The sequence below is a fragment of the Geotrypetes seraphini genome, chromosome 5, assembly GCF_902459505.1.
Source record: "Geotrypetes seraphini chromosome 5, aGeoSer1.1, whole genome shotgun sequence".
Taxonomy (NCBI): Eukaryota; Metazoa; Chordata; class Amphibia; order Gymnophiona; family Dermophiidae; genus Geotrypetes; species Geotrypetes seraphini.
In genome coordinates this window covers 169,289,337-169,308,069 of record NC_047088.1, presented here as the reverse complement: position 1 = coordinate 169,308,069, position 18,733 = coordinate 169,289,337, and the positions used below count along the sequence as shown (strand labels likewise).

The following is an 18,733-nucleotide window of genomic DNA, read 5'->3' as shown; positions in this document are numbered from 1 at the left end:
TAGATAAGATGTTAATAATGAGACTTTATTTTAAAAACAGGTTAATGAAATTTTGTGGGGATCTGGTTAGGATTTTTCCGGATGTCTCTAGAGCCACTCAATTAAGAAAGAAAGAGTTTCTGAAGTTAAAAGTTAGAGTTTTGGTTCTAGAGGCATCTTTCTACCTGAAATTTCATTGTAAATGTTTAGTTAAAATGCAGGATATTGAGTATGTTTTTTGGGACCCCATTCAATTACAACAATTTTTAGTTGCGAGAGAACAGAAATGAGTTGTTTCATTTGCTGAGGAAAAAGAGGAGAAATTTATATCCCAATTAAGTTAAGGAATGATTCAAGGTTCGTTAGGATGAACTGAGAATCATTGTCCTTTATCTTTTCCTGAAAATTTGTTTGTTTAGAAATTGTAACATATCTCCCCATAAATGTGGGCTTAAAAAGGAATTATGTGTGTATGATTATGTATTGTTTATGAGATTTCCTTTTTTTCCTTTGAATTATTGGATATTGTAAGTATTCAAAATTATAATTTAAAAAAACAAAAAACCCGTGCTATGGTTTTATAAAAGGGGGTGGGGGTAAGTGCCTAAAATAATACTTTTTGAGTAAAAAGTAAAAGTATTGCAACAATGTCTGTATATCAAGAATTGCTATCAGCTTCGCTTTAAAGTAACCCAACTCATCTAACTAGTTCAAACTACTAGTATTACTACTACTATTTAACATTTCTATGGCACTGATAGACATACACAGCACTGTACATCAACATATTTAAAGAGATGGCCCTGCTCAGTAGAGCTTAAAATCTAAATTCACAGACAAAAGGACAAGGACTGTGGGAGTTTCTCAGGATGTTTAGGGGGGGGGGGGGAGGTTATGAGTTAAATGCATTCTCAAAGAAGTAGGCTTTTAGCCTGGGTTTGAATAGTTCCAGGGACGGAGCTCGATGTACTGACTCAGGCAGTTTGTTCCAGGCTTATAGTGCAGCAAGAGAGAAGGTATGTAGCCTGGATTTGGCAATAGAGGACAAGGGTACAAATAAGAGAGATTTTCCCAATGAACAGAGGTTCCGGGGAGGAGTGTAGGAGAGACAAAAGAGAGATATTGAGGAGCTATAGAGTGAATGCACTTGTAGGTCAATAAGAGGAGTCTGAACTGTATGCAGAAGTGGATAGGGAGCCAGTGAAGTGAGGAGAGGGGTGGTGAGTATAGTGACTCTGGTGGAATATAAGTTGCACAGCAGCATTCTGAACGGATTGAAGGAGAGATGGCTATACGAAAGGCCTGAGAGAAGCAGGTTGCAATAGTCTAGGTAAGACGTGATGAAACTTTGACTGAAAAAGCGAGATATCAAATTTTTAATAAACTTGAAACTTGAGGGTGTGGATAAGGGTTTTGGTAATGTGCTCAGCGAGGAAGGGCTGGATTTTAGTGATGTTGCAGAGAAAGAAGCAACAGGTTTTGGCAGTCTGTTAAGATTTGCGCAGAGGAGAGAAATCAAAGATGGCATCAAGGTGTGAGCTGAAGAGACAGGATGCGAGTGTTATCCACTGAGATAGAGAGTGGCAACTTCACTGTTCTTATAGGCTATATTCACTGAACAGCAAAATTTAAGATTAAATAATCCACTGTTTGCATGACGAGATTTGCAATAGCAAAATCCTATTCCTAGTTTTGCTATTTCATTTGGTTTACTGAGGAACTGTTATTTAATCCCCCTTCCACTTTTAACTGCAAGCATCAAATGTAACTAGGCAAAATTAGTGAAAATTGGCAACATTTTTATTTCATGAAAAGTAACAAATGCTATCTGTACTTTTTTTTGCAAGTATCAAAACTTTTAATTAAATACAGTAATTAGTTTACATTTACTTAGTTACTACACAACACTGGGGGCTTGAGAGGGGGAGCTGCTGGATTCTGGGTACTGATGCAAACATTGGCTCAGGTTGCCAGTCCCTTGAGCCAGTACTGGTCACCAAACTTTATTCTTAAGAGCATAGCAGTTGTGTTTTACTGCATAGAATGGTTTTAGCACATATAAACCCTTTTCTATATGTTCTTTGTGGAAACCAGACTGACTGGGAGTACTTGAAAACTGCATGAGGCACTGTGCCACACTCTCCTCTTGCTTTGGTGGTTCCCTTTTGGGCAGTGTTCTTTGTGTCTTGCTTATTAGTGTAGAAAATCCACCTGCAGTTAGGATCTCCTAGTTTTCACTGTCATTTTTTTTGTAAACTGGTAGTTCTAAAAGACTTTACAAGAACTCGTTTTAACTTAAAGTTAACACTGGTGTCGCAGTGGAATCATATCAGGTTCTTATGATTTGGGACAAGGATGTGACAAGAGAGAGCACTGGGCTGAAGAATCAATGAAATCATAACTGGCAGGGACCTGCTGTAAGGACTTCTACATAGTGCTATTTCTGTCTTCTTATCTCTAATAAGAACTAATGATGTATAAAGTTGACAAGTTACTAAACTCAACCAAATTCTGTAACATGACCATCTGTTCAGTTGATCTGATTATAGCCTGCCTTAACTATGCAGATCAGTTTTCCATTTGTTCCATGTCTTGTACACTTCAGAAGTGCACTAGAGCTATTTATGTGCCAAGATACATAAGGATTTGTGGAAGATACCCCAACAAGAGATAAGGTTACACCTTGGAGTCACAGCAAACACTGCAGCAAATTATTCTTACTGCAAAGCAGCAGGACACAGCCAATGGCAGAAGCCCATCCCTGAAACTCCAAGTGACCCAGGAGGGCAAAGAGGGACAAGACCGCCATTGCTCTTGTTTTGTCTTTCACTTTGCAGAGATACTGCCAAAGAAAAGATTTTCTCCGTTAGCACTTGCCTTTTCCCCATCCTTTGTCAGTTGTACTGTGTATGTAATGTATTTTAATTTAACTGAATGCTTTCAGTATTTAATCTAGCCCCTAATACTTTACAGACAGAGATCAATAAGGCCCCCTTTTTTCAGCTCATGCCTTGTTCATTTGTACAAGGGGCCGATGAAATATTCTCAGCCCAACCACAAAGGGAATGATGTGGAGCCATGAACCTTACAAGTTATTCCACACTTGACTTGACACTTTTCATTTCAATAATATGAAAAGTATGGAATAACTTGTAAGGTTCATGGCTCCACCTCATTCCCTTTGTGGTTGAACTGAACTTTTCAACGGCTCCTCATAATTCATGGCAAATTATATTCAGGAAAATATCCTGTTTTGAGAGGACTTACAGTTTAAAGCAGTGGTCTCAAACTCGCAGCCCGCCAGGCACTATTTTGAGGCCCTCGGTATGTTTATCATAATCACAAATGTAAAATAAAAGTTTCTTGATCATATGTCTCTTTAGCTATAAATTACAATATTATTATTAAGACTTAGCTTTAAAGGAAAGATTTATAAACTATAAAGAGTTTTACCTCTTGCAAAATTGTCATTTCTTTAATAAGACATTAACTATTATTTCTGAGGCCCTCTAAGTACCTACAAATCCAAAATGTGACCCTGCAAAGGGTTTAAGACTACTGATTTAAAGCCCTAAGGTGTATTTAGCATGTGAAAAACCAGCTGTTAGCAATTTTTTAAACAAGCTGTCTACTCCGTTCCTTTTGTTGCTGGTGTCTTATTCAGAGAGAGGTTTTGACATTTTGTTTCATCACCAATTTTCTACAAACTTTTTTTTGTTAAAGTGTGTCATGGGTATGGAAGCATTACTCTGCTAAATGGCTAACTTAAAGAAATAAAACAAAACAAAAAGAATTAAGGCATTACAATTTTTATTGGATCTGCAGATAATGCCAAGGCATGGGAGCTGGAAGGTTCAGGAGGTATCTGCTGCTGAAGTTTCGGACTGCGTGGCTTAGGAAGAAATGCACAACTCTAAGAGAAAGCCCAGATATTCCAAGGTTTGAGATGGTATCAACTGGCTCTGTTTGAAGTTGACAATCCAATCCCAACTCTGTAGCAGAGACCACCGTCTCCACCGTATGGGCGCACTCGTGTCAAGATGGAACCCAGATCAACTAGTCCAAGAAAGGATGGACCTTGACATCGTGCCTGTGGAAAAAAAACTGCTACAAGAACCATCACTTTGAAGTGTGGGGAGCTGACGCAAGCCCAAAAGGAAGAGCCGTGAACTGGAAATGCTGTTGCAGAACAATGGAAACACAGAAATCTGCGATACTCCGGAAATATTAGAATACGGGGGAAAGTCTCCTGTGCGATTCAGAAGAGACAGAAACAATGACTGTGTGCATGGTTTCCATTTGGAAATAAGGAATCTGCAGGAAGCGAGTGACCGACTTGAGATCCAGAATGGGCCTCCAGTCCTCTGAGCTGTACTTTGGCAAGATGAAAAATAAAGAATATCTGCAAAAACCCAATTTCAGGAACGTGTCCAAGAGATGCTGCAAAGTAGCGAGGACCCTTGACTCATTGTCCAGTTGACCTGCTGGTGAGTCCAGAAACAAGCTGGAGGCAGGCAAAAGAAATTAATCTTGTGCCTTTCCCGAATGCTGTACGAGGACAGATGAGTCCATTCCTAGTAAAACTGAGCAAGGTGGCCCGCTGGAGGGCTGTTTAGGAGCAGTAGCTACCTGGGATCCGGTTGTCTAATGGCTGTAATAGAAGAGTTGTCACAAGGACCATATCCATGGGAATATTTCTGGGAGGAAGAGCCTGAGGATCTCTAATGAAAATGATGCGAGGGACAAAAATTACTACCATCCCCTCCCAAAGTCTGGTGAGACTTGTGCAGAGACTTAGGGTGGCAATCAGCAACACCAGCCCTGAGGTTATCCAGATCTGTCCCCAAAAAAGCTGACCTTTGAAAGGAAGTCTGCTTAAAGTGGCCTTGGAGGCAGCATCCCCAGCCCAAGGACATAACCAAAGAGGCCAGCACGCAGACACCGCATATGCGGCAATAACTCAAATGAAATCAGAAAGGGTGTCTGCCACATAATCCATACTGTTCAGCACTAGCTGGGGACAGACCTCCACTTCCGCAGAGGGCACCTTGCAAAATATCACATGACAGGTATGTGCCACAAGGAGGTTGCCGCTGCCTGGAAACCTGAAGAAGCCACTTCAAAAAGGTATTTCTTTTTTTTTTTAAAAAAAAATAAAATAAAACCACCACTGTGCAATCCTGGGAGTCCTTAAATATTCTTCCTCCAACACTAGGGCGGTCCCAGCACCGGATGCCTGCGCAATGGTGGAATCTACTTTAGGATACTCAAAACTTCTGAAAGCAGGAGCAAGTGGAGAAAAATTAGATGTAGCTTGAGAGAGCCGAAAAGAGCAGCCTTGGCATCCTATTGTCCTGTAACCAGACCAAGAAGCTGTGGATGGAATGGAGAAAAAGAGGTTGGGTTTTTTTTTTTTTTTTTTTTTGCTCTTGCAGAACCCCAGCAGGACAAAGCCATGCTGAAAAAGCCTGCTGATGGAGGGGGTCCTCATCCAAATCTGAACTCTCGAGGTGACCGTGTTGACCAGTCCCAACAAGGGTATCAGCTGGATCCAAAATAAGAGCAGTGTCAGGAGACAAATGTGGCATAAATCGAGCTCAGCCATAGCTGGATGAGAGGGCTCCTGAAAAGGGATCTCTGCCAGTGGCACAACTGGTTTAGAAGAAACCAACGCACATGCTGGCTGTGTCCAATGAGCTTGGTTCGAAGAATACATTTTCCAGAGGAGTCAAAAGTTCAGTGACAATTCACACCATGTACACTGCAGGGCCCTGCTGAGGAGCTTGCATTGTGTCAAGAGTCCCCAGATTCAGAATGCGGGCATTTGGCACCAAACTCCAGTATGGCCTGCGAGATAGTTCTCTAAAATCACAGACCCAGGCCACCTCTCCAGTCCTGGACCTGAAAGAGGAAAAGCCCAAAGCTCCCGCCCCCTCCCTCAGTGTGCTACGGCACGTGGTATATGGTCACATATACAGCACCAATCTGGTGCAATCAAGGCACACATTAGACAGATTAGGAGCTGGGGAGTCCATCCCAAATTATTTTTAATCAAATTGAGGGGTTTTGAAGAAGAAATAAAACTTTGCAGAAAAAAAAGATTGATTAAAATCCAAGATGGCCACAGTCAGCGAATCTGCACCAAAAATGGCAAAAATAAAATCCCAAAATAAAAAAATAGTGATTTGGGGTCTGGGGAGATGAGGGACCTGAACCCTACTCTCAGAAACTGTGAAAGACAGGTTAAAACACATTTTACAAACCACCCCCGAAATTCCCATAGGAAATAATGGAGGTTTATTCCCAGTCACTGAAGTGCCTTGCCTGTCAGCATTTTTACACAGCAGCTGAATGGAGAAAAGGATTTTCTGCCTTAGATAGCTCCAAATTTACCAGACTTGGAAAATCTTCGGTCTGCCAGTCAGCTGGACACTGACTGTAACTGCCACCCCCATGGATCCTCTCCACGTAAGCGGAGGCAGGAAATGTAGCCAGAGCCCTCAAACTCAGGGGGATTTCCATTCAGGATGCATACAGCCTGTGCTTAAACCCCGGGCAAGCTAACTCCCAGGGGAATAGACCCCGAGTCAAAGAATAGTGGCACATGGCAGGCTGGCTTCACAGATCCACCAGTTTCTCCATGAAGCAGCAGTTTGAATTCGCAGGACTGCATCCTTTTCTCTGACAGAGGACCACTGGAAAGGGTGTCAAGGCACTGAAGCCACAGTAAAAGATGAACTTTAAGTGAAAAAGAAGCAGAGCAATTCAAAAGACTTCTGCACAGATTGCGTGCAGAAATTGAAACTGTAGGGAGCTCTTTCCAGTGTCCAAATAATTCAATTTGAGACTCATCTGTCCATAGAACACTATTCCAGAAGTCCTGGTGTTTGTCTATGTTCTCTCTGGCAAACTTCAGTCTGGCCTTGATGTTTCTCTTAGAGAGCAAAGATTTCCTCCTTGCACACCTCCCATGCAAGTTAAATTTCTGCAGTCTCTTTCCAATTGTAGAGGCATGCACATCAACAGTAGTGAAAGCCTGAAAGAGCTTACCCAAGATGCTGGCTTGATGTCTTCGTGGAGACGCCGTCGCGGCTCATTTTAAATCTTTTCCTATTTTACCCGATGGTAAAAAGAAAATCAAAGATCCGGGTTTTCACGGATGAAGCTGCTTTGCAGACTGGTCCGATGGACGCCTTCGTGGAGTGTAGCTCTCAACACCACAACCGGAAGTATCTTCGGCTGGAAAGAGAACGCAAGCTGAGGCGCGGGAATTCTCCTTTGAGGGCGCTACTCTATCCCCAGAAGAGCATAGCCCGCCGATTCATCTTGAGGTAACGGAGTTGATGGGTGCGGTGCTGGCCTGGGATGTACTCTTCTCAGCCTAGCAGAGCTCAGCAATCAGCGGAGAGATCACAGCAAACTCATGAAATTGCCTTGATAACTACTATAGCCACAGGTACTTTGGTTGATACAGGAGTCTCCAGAACTGAGTTTACTCCCCTACTGAGAACTAAGGTCTTTAATTTGGAATTGATCTGGAATGCTATTTCTAATTTACAAATCTCACTGGGGAACCAAATGCAGCAACTCTCCTCACCGTGCACTATAGTACTTTCAGAAAATTTGGAACTTAAAAACAAAGTAACAACCCTGGAAAATAAATCTGATGACTTTGAAACCCGGATAAAAACTTTGGAAGTTCAAGCTTTAACCTGGGTTAAGGACAATGCTAGTTTACACTTTAAATAAGAAATGGTGTAATCTGCGGATTATTAACTTTCCAAAAGTTTTTCCTATAACCTCACTATGTTCAAAAGATACTTGAATGAAATTCTGAAGGTACTGCAAACCTCTTATCCACCTCTCTCAAAAATATATTATCTGTCAAGGAGAGTCAAGTCTCAAAATCCTAATCAGTAGAATTATCTGCTGAAATTTTGGATTTATCCAATTTCCTGGAGAGGTCGGATACTGAGGGTCAGGTTTTAGCAACATTGTTAGTACCGTTTGCTATTGATTCTGATAGGGAATGGATATTAAAGTTGTTTTTTTAAACATAAAGATGTTCTCTTTTTGACAAATATTTAGAATGTTTCCTGACATCTCATCCTACCCAGAAGATAAGGAAAGTTTCTCATTTTGAGACTTCAGGTTATTCAGTTGGGGGCAACTTTTGCTCTGAGATACCCCTGCAAGTGCATTTTGGTATATAGAGAAAACAGATGTTTTTATGAGCCACAGCAGCTATCTAAATTTATTTCCGTTAAGAGCACATAGTTAATTTCAACATGATTATTTGCTGGTTTTCAGATAGCTCAGAAAGAATACGTTCAAGGGCAGTCAGGCTGCATCTTTAGTTTTCCTTTTTCTTTATCTGTTAAATAATTTTCAGCTCCATTCTCAGATAGATTGTGGACTAATTGTACTCTGTAATATGATGTTTATTTCCTAGAAGTAAGGATTGGAAGTGTTGTTATTTTGAGATTACACTGTATTTTTTCTTCTTTCTTTTCTTAAAGATTGTCAAATGTTAAAAATAATAAAGAATTTAAAAAACCAAAAACAACCACCCAGTAATAAAAGCCTGCTGTAGGTCCCGTGATGACATTTTAGGGCTTTTGGAGACTTCTTTTCTTGCAGTCTTCCCTGGGGGTCTACTTGTTTGGACGGCCAGACCCGAGCATGTTGGCAATTGTTTGGAAAGTCCTCCAATTTGTACACTATTTTCTGGACCATGGAATGGCTAATGTCAAATTCTTTTGAGATCTTTTTAAATCCCTTACCAGACTTATAAGCTGCTACAATCTTCTTTCTGAAGGTCTCAGACAGCTCTTTTGACCTCACCATAGTGTTTACTCTCAGTGCAATCATGAGCACACCAAACTAAATGTCTGAGGTTTAAGTAGGGCAAACCTCCTTCAAAATGCTGAGTAACAATGTTCTAATCATGTGCACCTGATGTGATACACCCATGTATGATTTGAGCCACTGTAAGTGGGAGGATAGGTGGGGGTGTCCTAATTTATTCCTCAGTTAGAATATACATGTTTGTGGATATCTTTTGTTTCATGAGTAAATCAAGGAAAATTGTTGTTATTATCTGCAGTTACATCACTTTCTTTCTTTACCAAAGATAAATAATAATAAAAAATGATTTAACATTAATATGTGAACATTTCTTAAGAAAGAACTGAATATTTCATAGGGTGTCCTAATTTTTTCACATTACTGTAGGTGTCATTCTTGATGATACTTTGAAACCTTCAGCTTAATATGCGGCAGCTAAGAACGCAAATAGAAACATAATGGCAGATAAAGGCCAAATGGCCCATCCAGTCTGCCCATCCACAGTAACCATTATCTCTTTCTCTGAGAGATCCTACATGCCTATCCATAGCCCTCTTGAATTCAGACACAGTCTCCATTTCTACCACCTAGTCTAGGAGACTGTTCTATGCATCTACCACCCTTTCCATATAAAAAGTATTTCCTCAGATTACGCAGGAGCCTATGCCCTCTCATTGCAGTTTCCTTTCAAATGAAAGAGACTCGACTCATGCACATTTCTATTATGTAGGTATTTAAATGACTATCCTATCTCTCCTCTCCCGCCTTTCCTCCAAAGTATACAGATTGAGATCTTTAAGTCTGACCCATACGCCTTATCACGAAGACCACACACCATTTTAGTAGCCTTCCTCTGGAGCAACTCCATCCTTTTCATATATTTTTGAAGGTGCAGCCTTCAGAATTGAATACAATATTCCAAATGAGGTCTCACCAGAGTCTTATACAGAGGCATCAATATCTCCTTTTTCCTACTGGCCATACCTCTCCCTATGCAACCTAGCATCCTTCTAGCTTTCACCATCACCTTTTCAACCTGTTTGGCCACCTACAATCACACCAAAGTCCCGCTCATCCACTGTGCACATAAGTTCTTCACCCCCTAAACTAGGGATCTCAAAAGTTCCTCCTTGAGGGCCACAATCCAGTCGGGTTTTCAGGATTTCCCCAATGAATATGCATTGAAAGCAGTGCATGCACATAGATCTCATGCATATTCATTGGGGGAATCAAGCAAACCCGACTGGATTGCAGCCCTCAAGGAGGGACTTTGAGATCCCTGCCCTAAACTGTACCGTTCCCTCTGGTTTTTACAGCCCAAATGCATTACCTTGCATTTGTTAGCATTAAATTTTGCTAAGAAATGCAAGGTTATGCATTTGGTCTTCAAAAAACAGAAGAAATGGTACAGTTTAGGGGGTGAAGAACTTATGTGCACGATGGAAGAGTGGGACTTGGGTGTGATTGTATGTGATGATCTTAAGGTGGCCAAACAGGTTGAAAAGGTGGCAGCGAAAACTAGAAGGATGCTAGGGTGCATAGGAAGAGGTATGGCTAGTAGGAAAAAGGAAGTATTGATGCCCCTTTATAAGACTCTGGTGAGACCTCATTTGGAATATTGTGTACAATTTTGGAGGCTGCACCTTCAAAAAGATATAAAAAGGATGGAGTTGGTTTAGAGGAAGGCTACTCAAATGATGTGTGGTCTTAGTGATAAGGCGTAAGGAAACTGCAAATAGAATGTTAGGAATCGTCGGGAAAGTAATGGAAAACAAAGAAGAGAATGTTATAATGCCCTTGTATCATTCTACGGTACAGCCACACCTTGAATATTGTGTGCAATTCTGGTCACCATCTCTCAAAAAAAGATATATCAGAATTAGAAAAGATACAGAGAAGGGCAATGAAAATGATAAAAGGAATGGGGCGACTTTCCTATGAGGAAAGTAGCTAGAGTTCTTCAGCTTGGAGAAGAGATGGCTCAGGGTGATATGATAGAAGACTATAAAATACTGAGGGCCTCTTCTACTAAACCACGCTAGCAGTTTTAGCTCTGGGAGCCGCCCTGAATGACTCTATGAGCATCGGGAGCAGCACAGGCCATTAAGTGCTGCTCCCTGCGCTAAAACCACTAGTGCGGTTTAGTAGAAGAGGGGGTGAGTGAAGTGAAATGGGTAGATGTGAATCGCTTGTTTACGCTTTCCAAAAATACTAGGACTAGGGGACATGCAATGAAGCTACTAAGTAGTAGATTTAAAACAACTGGAGAAAATATTTCTTCAAACAACGTGTAATTAAACTCTGGAATTTGTTGCCAGAGAAAGTGATGAAACCAGTTAGCTTAGCAGGATTTAAAAAAGGTTTGAATAAATTTCTAAAAGGGAAGTCCATAGGCCACTATTGAGATGGCTTGGGGAAATCCACAGCTCATTCTTAGGATAAAATCTATTTTATTACTTGGGATCTACCTAAGTACTTGGGACCTGGGTTGGCCACTGTTGAAAACAGGATAATAGGATTGATGGACCTTCAGTTTGTCTCAGTATGGCAATTCTTATGCTCTTAAGATAAATGCATAATTCTGGAAATATAGATTTTATAGTGAAAATGAAAACATGAAAAAGAAAAAAAAAGAATAAAGGAAAAAACAGATAAAAGTCAATATTATGAGAAAAGTATAGAGACAGCTTTGTAACAGTTTATCAAAGCACACCTTCTGATAATCTGACTTCATTCATACTGAATTAAATTAAGAAAAATTTTGGTTATTTAAAAAAAAGTATACACATAGTTCAGGTGCAAACATATATGTCTGCTCCTGCACAGTTATAAATGTTCAAGACTTTAAACAGGCCACAATTTCTACCAGTATGGCAACAATATTATAGGGACAAAAGCACTATTTATAAAGATACATAGATATCTGTGTGACCTGCATGTATAGTGACTTCTTTTAAAATTTCTCCTATGTATAAGGTAGCTCTCAACTACCCATTTTGGTGACATTCTTAAACAGATAGGATAAAATGTAGTTAAAAGGAACAAGGATAAAAAATAAGCCTTTCAGTTTTGTTGGAAAAAATGTCAGTCTTTTGTTGTGATATATATATATATATATATTTTTTTTTTTAACATAAAATTTAAACAGTAATTTTTTAATGAAAAATTTTCCTTTTTCACTTCAGTTGAAACACTCCTTTCATTTTTAACCTTATAGACATATTAACAAAGCAAAGCTGTCCCCTTGTGGAGTTTATAGGTCACAATGAATATATAACAATAAAATGTATATGACAATGTGAAAAAGTATCTATAAACCACAGTAGAAAGTGATTTTTAGAACCAAAATACAGCCAGAAATTAGGTCAAGTTTTATTGCCATCTACTGGAGGTTACTGTAACATTTAAAAAGATATACAGAACTAAAAGTATGACAAATTAAGGGCTCCTTTTACAAAGGTGCGTTAGGGCCTTAACGTGCGGAATAGCGTGCACTAAAATGCCGCGTGTGCTAGCCGCTACCGCCTCTTCTTGAGCAGGCGGTAGTTTTTTGGGTACTGCGTGCTAATCCAGTGCGTGCACTAAAAATGCTAGCACACCTTTATAAAAGGAGCCCTAAGTGTAGCACTACTTATCACCAGATGAGCTTTTATCATGTTAACCTTCCATAATGTTGTGATGGACAATAAGTACTTATAACAGAATTCAATTCATTTATTGCTTTCTCTGTAATATAACCTTTTGTACTTGCTTTAATCACTGCCCTCCCATACCATACATGACACCAAACAATTACCAAGATATGTCTGCCTTTTCCATCACTGTTGGCTCCTGCCCTTTCTAAATCCCTTTATTTCTCCACATTTCTTGAGCCCTGATATAGAAGTATGATCTCTTCTGTACCTGGATTTAGCTTACACCTTTTTAAATTGTAGATCAAGGCAAATTAAGGTATGGTATGTATTTCCTTATCTCAATATAAGACTGTACCTGAAACAATAGAGGGTTAAGTGACTTGTCCAAGTTCACAATGAGAAGCAATGGGATTTGAGCCCTGGTTTCCCTAGATCTTAGTCTGCTTTAATCATTAGGCTACTCCTCTACTCCCATTCAGAAATTTACCTTATTACCCTAATCTTTCCGTCCTATTTTCTCACCTAACTTTTCAAGCTCTCTTCCATGTGTCTGCTTTGCCTTCAAAAGTACAATGGATCACTGATTATCCAGACTAACCTCGGCAAATGGTAGTCCGGATAAAGGGAAATCCAGATGATTGGACATACCTTTTTGAACAGAGCACATATTCTGAGCGCTGCATGTTGAACATTATTTTTTATTTTCAACAAGAAAGGGGAAAATACCAAACTATAGTACAGCACTGTTTTTGTAGTACATACGAGGTACTACCCAAAAGTTCGGGGAATGTGAAAAGAGCACGCAACTAGAGGTGTCAAGCAGTATGCTTTGTGAATCAGTGTGCCAACAGGCGTGCAGCTGAGTGGTCGCGTTGTTTTGTTCTGTGCGATTTTGTAAGGTTGTGTTTTAGTGACTCAGAGGATTTCGATATGAAGGATTTTACTAAGCAAAGAATCTGCATCAAATTTTGTTTCAAACTTAAAAATACTACTGCAGAAACCCATTGTATGCTCCAGGAAGCCTTTGGAGTTAATGCCATGTGCCAAAGCAAAACCTTTCTTTGGTACAAACGCTTCAAGGATGGACGAACATCTGTACACAACGATGACCATTCTGGATGACCGTCAACAAGCACACCAGAAACCATAGCAAAAGTTCATGAGACTATCCTTGCAGATTGTAGGCAAACTATCCACGATGTTTGTGAGATAGCAGGATAGTCATACTGTGAGGTTTTGAAGCGGTTGAATGAGAGCATTTGATGCAAACGCCCAGACAAGTAGAAAAACAAAAATTGGTTGCTCCACCATGACAACACACCCACTCACACATTACTCGTTGTTCGACAATTCCTGACTTCCAGAAACATTACAGCGATTACACATCCTCCCTATTCGCATCACCTTGCCCCCTGTGATTTTTTTCCTATTTCCCCTCAATGAAATTACGACTGAAAGGGCACAGTTTTAACATGATTGAAGAGATCCAGGCAGAATCACATGAGGTTCTCAAGGTACTCACCCAAGATGACTTCCATAGATGCATGGTATCGCTGTATACATTCTCAAGGGGACTATTTCGAAGGAGACAGTGGAAACTAGAGAATAACATGGTGGCTGTTACCCGTGGCTAGCCGCAGGTAACCCGCCAAAATGGTGGAGGGGAAGTGCTCACTGCAGGCATGGGGACAAGGCCATCCACCGCCCCGAAGCCCCCTCCCTCCTTCCTACCTATCGAATCTATCTATCTTTCTCCCTCCCTTCCCCTTACCTTCGCAATGCATTGCAGCATTAGTAAAGTAACTTGCTCAAAGCTGGCCGAGCTTGCCTGCAGTCACATGTGCGTGGGCAGAAGCTTCTCCTCTGACGCAACTTCCAGTGGGTAGAAGACGCGGAAGGGAAATGGGGAAGACAGAGTGGGCAGAAGACGCTGGAAGGGAAGAAGACAGAGATGCCAGACTATGGGGGAGTGGAGGGAAGAAGATGGGTGCCAGACCAATTGGGGGGGAGAGGTGAAGGGAGAGGCACAGTAACAGAACAAATGGAAGACGCTGAGAGAAGACAGACAGTGGATGTAAGGAATTGAATGAGATGAGGAAAGCAGAAATCAGACAACAAAGGTAGAAAAAAATTATATTTATTTCCTTTTTTTTTTTGCTTTAGGATATATTAGTTGTGTTGATAAAAATTTATAAACAAAGCCCTGCCAGCTGAACATCTCTTTCTCTAGTTCAGCAGCCAGAACTTTGATTTATAAGGAAGGAATAAGCTAAATATTGCAGTACTGAGGCTTGTATTGATGCTGCGGGGATAGTAGTCGCGGGGATGGGGCGGGGACAGTGGTTGCAGGGATGGGGCGGAGACAGTGGTCACGGGGACGGGGCGGTGACAGGGACTGTGGTCGCTGTGACGGGTACAAATTTTTTCCCCGTGTCATTCTCTAGTGGAAACTAGGAATTTCGGTAAACAATTCTTTTTTACAATTGAATTCCCTGAACTTTTGGGTAGCACCTCGTATACTACTGTTTAAACATATAGTACATTTTTGAACAGAGCATATATTCTGAGTGTTAAATGTTGAACATTATTTTTTTTTTTTACTTTCAACAATATTTTCAACAAATGGGAAAAATACCAAACTACAGTACAGTAATGTATTTGTAGTACTTACACTACTTTATTTCTATGTAAAAAAGAAGCAATTCTTAATTGCTTCAGTGCTGCAAAATCATGTAGGCTTTTCAGATAAAGGAGCTGGGTCACGCTGCTCTCTTCTTGCTTTTCTAGCCAAGTCATTGCTGTATTTAAACATTCAAAGGCTTCTGCATGTGTGGGTCCCACAGATCGCCAACAGTTTCTGATTCTTCCTATTCCTTGTCTTGTACTGATTCCACATTTTCATCATCTGTTATGATGCGATACCCTGGATCATTGGCGTCACTGTATATCAATTCGCTGACATTTTCTACATCACAATCAAAGCAGCCAGGAACTTGTAGAACATCCTTTGTGATCTTGTTAAGTACATTATCATCTTCTCCTTCTCCATTTCTATCAGCCAATAGAAGTTTCTGTAACAATTGTTTGCTGTAAAGTCATTTCAAGGAAACAAAAACACCTTGATCCATTGGCTGCATTACAGATGTCACATTTGGAGGAAGAAAAAGCACTGAATCCACCTTCCTCTCACTCTAAGCTTTCGGCCATAGGATGTGATGGTGCACTGTCCAATAATAAAAATGATGTTTCCTTCTTTTCCTGTATGAACCTGAAATCTTTTCACTTCTAATATGAAACCATTGCACCAGTCAAGGAAAATTTCACAATTCATTCAGGCTTTATTTTGGCTTCCATATAACAGTGGTATCTTATGTACATTTTTGAAAGCACAAGGGTTTTTAGATTTACCAATTAGCAATAACTCCAATTTTATGACACCAAAAGTGTGACACGTTCTTTGGATGACTTGAACCCAGGAGCTGATTGCTCCTTACGACTAGCCAGAGATTTACTGGGAAGTGATTTCCAATTCAGACTTCTTTCATCTGAATTATAAACACAATCAGAATCATACAGTCTGCATACAGTCATCGAGGCGCAAAATCCATATATACCATGTATCACCAAGGGATCCAAAAGGAAAAAGAACAAGGAACCGGCGTGGCTCACTGTAGCGGTGAAGGAAGCGATCAGAGACATGAAGACTTTGTTTAAGGAATGGAAAAGGTCAAAAACAGATGAAAACTGGAAAAAGCACAAACAACATCAAAGCCCGTGCCATAAGGCGGTAAGAGGGGCCAAAAGAGACTACGAGGAAAAAATAGCCAAGGAGGCAAAAAACATCAAGCCATTCTTTCAATGTATTAAGGGGAAACGACCCGAGAAGGAAGCGGTGGGGACGTTGAATGACCATGGAATACAGAGAATACTAAAGGAGGACAAAGTCATCGCCGAGAAACTGAACACATTTTTTTGCATCTGTATTTACCGAAGAGGATATATACAATATACCAGAAGCCAACAGGCTATATGCAGGAAATGAAGCCGGGAAACTGACAGGGTTGACAGTCAGTCTAGAAGAGGTATGCAGCAAGATTGATAGGCTTAAAAACGATCCGCACCTGCGTCTGAAGCCTCTTTGATGTTGTGACGTCAGAGAGGCTTCCGATGCAGGAGTGGATAGCGCGAGGGGCCGCCAACCTGCGGCTTTGAACGGAACGAGCCGGCCAGGCACGCTGCTGCTCCAAAAGGAAGGGAAAAGGGAAGAGAAATGCTGTTGATCGCATCTAGACCGCGGGCCGCAAATAAAACCTGGAGAGCCACATGCGGCCCATGGGCCGTGTGTTTGAGACCGCTGTCCTAAATGGTTCCTAATACTATTAACCCAGGAACCTCTCTCTCTGCTAGTTCATTAATTTTAAAATTATCTGGTATATTTCTAGCAAGAGCAGCTTATGGTAGCTAATCATTATTATGTGTACATGTGCCCATGCATAGAAGGAAAGGATGATATGGAAATTAGAATGTAAAAGATGGATATAGAGGGAACAGTGCTTCCTGCTGTAACCTGAGCGGGAATCCTCCACCTACAGTCCTGCCAATAGAGGTCACGGTTTCACTATCACATTTTCAAAAGTGAGAGACAGGGAAGCTCTGCAGGACTCCAGGAAACCTGCCTAGACTAAGGCTCTCTCCTATTAAACTGCACTAGCAGTTTTTAGCACAGTGAACTGCGCTGAATGACCCGCGCTGCTCCTGACGCTCATAGAGTTCCTATGAGCGTCGGGAGCAGCGCGGGCCATTCAGTGTGGCTCTCTGCACTACAAACTGCTAGCGTAGTTTAATAGAAGAGGGGGTTAGTGATGGAAGATACAATAATGAAGCATTGTTCCCCAATGCCGTTAGAGGACTTCAGTCCAGTTTAAAGGGAACAGTGGCAGGAAATGAAGAAAGGAGGAGAGAAAAGAAATAGTAAATATACAACACAGACAGAGGGAAGTAGAACCAGAGGCAGGAAACAAGATCAACAGAAAACAAAGGTAAGAAAAACGATTTTACTTTCAGTTTAATAATTTAAATGCCGATTTTAAGAATTTACATCTGCTGTCTATATTCTGCACTACATAGGAGGAAATATAAGGGGAGTTTTTATGCAATCAATCATGTGATTAAAAGTTTTAACCAATTTGAAGCCCTAGTAAAAACAGATTGTTAAAGGTGTGGAGATGGGTTGGGAGAAAAAAATACACAAGTACAACCATTTAAAAAATTATCCTGTGTGTATCACAGAAGAAGCAGTTGCAAGGCCTATAGCTACTGTTGTATCCACATATTTTTAGCTTATTTTGAAAAGGGAACACTGCCCCATTCTATACTTAGCAAGCACTGAATTATTAATGCATAAAATGCACACACTCATCTAGCACAGAATTACTGGTGCGGATTTAAGTTACTGCCACCTACAGGGTGTCCCAAAACCTCTCTTACAAAAGCCCAACACAGAATTTCAGTCAGAGGAACACAGCTTTGCTGTGTCCCCACTCAACAATCAGTTTATTTGAATGAAAACTGAAGTAAACTATAAACTGGGTTCTAAACTGATACCCTAATAGTTTCAGAACACTTTTAATAAAGCCATGCTGTTTCATTCTCAACCCCTCTCCCTGAAAAGCCACAGATAAAAATAACCATGCTACCTTGTCTTTCTGATGTTGCTTTGTGGCACAAAAAATATTCTTAAGCAGTTGTTTGTGACACATCTCTGTGAGCTCTTTATAAAATTTTTTGATTACTTTCTATATTTGTGCTAAGCCCTACAGAATCCTCATCTTGCTTTCAAAACAAGAGTGCGTTAATTCCTCCGTAGAAAAACAGAATAGTACTTTGAAAATAGAAGGATCGAGTGCCTGTGAGCCACCAGCTAAAGAAAAAAATAACACACAAGAAATTGCACATGCCAAAATTGTGATTTAGCACTTTATGTACTCATTGTGTCTTTTCAAAGTTCAAATGCTGGGAACTTGGCCTTGGTTGGCTCCAGTAGATCAGACAAAAAATAGATTGTTCCAGCCATACCTATGGAGAATTAAAAAAACCATATGATTAGTCAAACTCAGAGGTCCAAAAATCCACATTTAGGTCAAGACTTGGGTGGGTTCACTATAGATGCATCATTATTGTGCACTTTCACGGGTCACACAGTTTTACTTGGCTGCTATTATAACATAATGGATTTCTAGACCGTATAACCATAAGTTCTATGCGGTTTACAA

The 18,733-nt window shown here is 40.5% G+C and overlaps 1 protein-coding gene across 3 annotated transcripts in view; it reads right to left on the bottom strand.

Moving 5' to 3' along the window:
• Positions 1–17,501: 17,501 nt before the first annotated feature.
• The window catches only part of LANCL1 (LanC like 1), a 67,574-nt gene continuing 66,342 nt past the window's right edge, over positions 17,502–18,733 (bottom strand). For all 3 annotated transcript variants that reach the window (XM_033945751.1, XM_033945749.1, XM_033945750.1), the window contains exon 10: positions 17,502–18,536. In XM_033945751.1, the coding sequence (XP_033801642.1) occupies positions 18,460–18,536 (77 nt within the window). In that variant the 3' untranslated portion in view covers positions 17,502–18,459. The remainder of the gene's footprint in view (positions 18,537–18,733) is intronic.